General features: G+C 50.2%; 1 protein-coding gene across 1 annotated transcript in view; it reads right to left on the bottom strand.

Moving 5' to 3' along the window:
- Window positions 1–1,624, bottom strand: part of ARHGEF11 (Rho guanine nucleotide exchange factor 11) — a 61,139-nt gene that overhangs the window by 53,989 nt on the left and 5,526 nt on the right. Inside the window, exon 3 of the mRNA XM_015429552.1 lies at window positions 1,374–1,465. Coding sequence (XP_015285038.1) covers window positions 1,374–1,465 — 92 coding nt within the window. The remainder of the gene's footprint in view (window positions 1–1,373; window positions 1,466–1,624) is intronic.

Below are 1,624 nucleotides of genomic sequence, written 5' to 3'. Positions count from 1 at the left end.
CTACGGAATTCCTTTCTGTGCTTTTCCTGCTTTGCACCGAAACGCTTATCTATACAGATGGGCAGGAGGGAGTTGTATTGTCTGGGTTTCTCTTAGGTGCCGTGGAGAGTGTTGTTTCTCAGCTTCAGCTACTTAATGGTCTCCAAGCTTTATCCCATGCGTGGGGGGGTGCCTAATTGGCCAGTGCTGGGGGGGGTGCATACGAATACCCTATATCCTGTTATGCCCATGGGGCAGCCGCCATTCTTAACAGTGCTTATGTTACTGCATCTATAGCTCTGCAATAAAAGTATTACTGTTCCTGAATGCGTGTACTTCGTTGTTGGCTGTGGGTTCTGACAGTAGCTCACAAAGTAGAATTTTTGCTCACAAGACTCCACAGCTTAGAGGGAGCATTGGCTGGGGTTGTACGGTATTATTTACTGTATTAATTTAGATTGTTGTGTTTATTGCTGTGAGCCCGTTTACGGGAAGGGTGCAACATAAATCAAAATAATAAAATTAAATTAAAATAAAGAAAGCGGGTTGCTGCCTTTGAAAAGGAAACAAAAACTGTACAGGGTGCAGGCATACGCGCCAGAGAGGAGTGCGCACACCACCGTGTCACTGCCCGTCCATCGCTGAAAAGGTGCCATTAAAAGTCTGCCCGCTAGGCACGGCGCAGTATCCTCCTTCCGGGAGCAAAGAGCCCTTTCTCTCCACCTGGCCTTAATATTAACTTCACCAGCAGCCGGATGATTAACAGCCTGGCAGTGTCATAGATGCAACGAACATGAAGTTGAGCAAACTTCAGAGGACGGCGGAAGACAGGAGGGCCTGGCGGGATCTGGTCCATGTTGGGGTCGCGAAGAGTCGGACTCAACTGTGCGACTGAACAACAACAAGGAGCCTGACAGAATGTCGCCATTTTGTATTGCAGTTGAGTGCAATGTTCCCTCTAAGCTGAGTTAGTGTGAGCTAGCTCAGAGTTTTTTAGCCTCTGGCTCACACATTTTTGTCCTGGCTCAGGAAAGATGGCTCCAGAAGAGCAAACTAATTCATGCAGCAGCCAAATCGCTCGCTCACAACTTTAATGCCAGTAGCTCATAAAGGAGAATTTTTGCTCACAAGACTCCACAGCTTAGAGGGAACATTGGTTGAGTGCTGTGCAACTAGGATTTTATATTGGATTCTTAAACTGATGTTGTTTTGTACATATTGGGAATTCTTAATGGTCACATTTATATGTATACTGTAAGCCGCCCTGAGCCCGCCTCAGCGAGGAGGGCGGGGTATAAATTTGATAAATAAAGAAATAATAAATAAACCCAGACCCAAGACTAAACGGGGCGAGAGGGTGCCCGACCCGGGGACCTCATCCCTTCTGCGCAAACCTGTGGTTTCGCTGCAGTCCGACGGCTGGCGGCGGTGGCCCGGAGAGCGCCGTTCTGGGGCTGAGTCGCCCAACGAAGACAGGCTGCTCAACCTGGGGGGGGGAGGAAGAGAGAGTGTCAGAGAAGGCAGGGAGGGAACACGCCAAGCCTAAGCCTGCTGCGGCAACAGGACTTTGCTCATCGCATGTGACCCCCCCCCCGGTTGTCCCCCCCCCTCGCCCCCCCCCTTGGCTCTGCTGGGGGGGTTCCAA

This window comes from Gekko japonicus, unplaced genomic scaffold (genome assembly GCF_001447785.1).
Source record: "Gekko japonicus isolate JY-2015 unplaced genomic scaffold, Gekko_japonicus_V1.1 scaffold358, whole genome shotgun sequence".
Taxonomy (NCBI): Eukaryota; Metazoa; Chordata; class Lepidosauria; order Squamata; family Gekkonidae; genus Gekko; species Gekko japonicus.
Note: the sequence above shows the minus strand (reverse complement) of the source record. Positions and strands in the feature narration are given on the sequence as shown.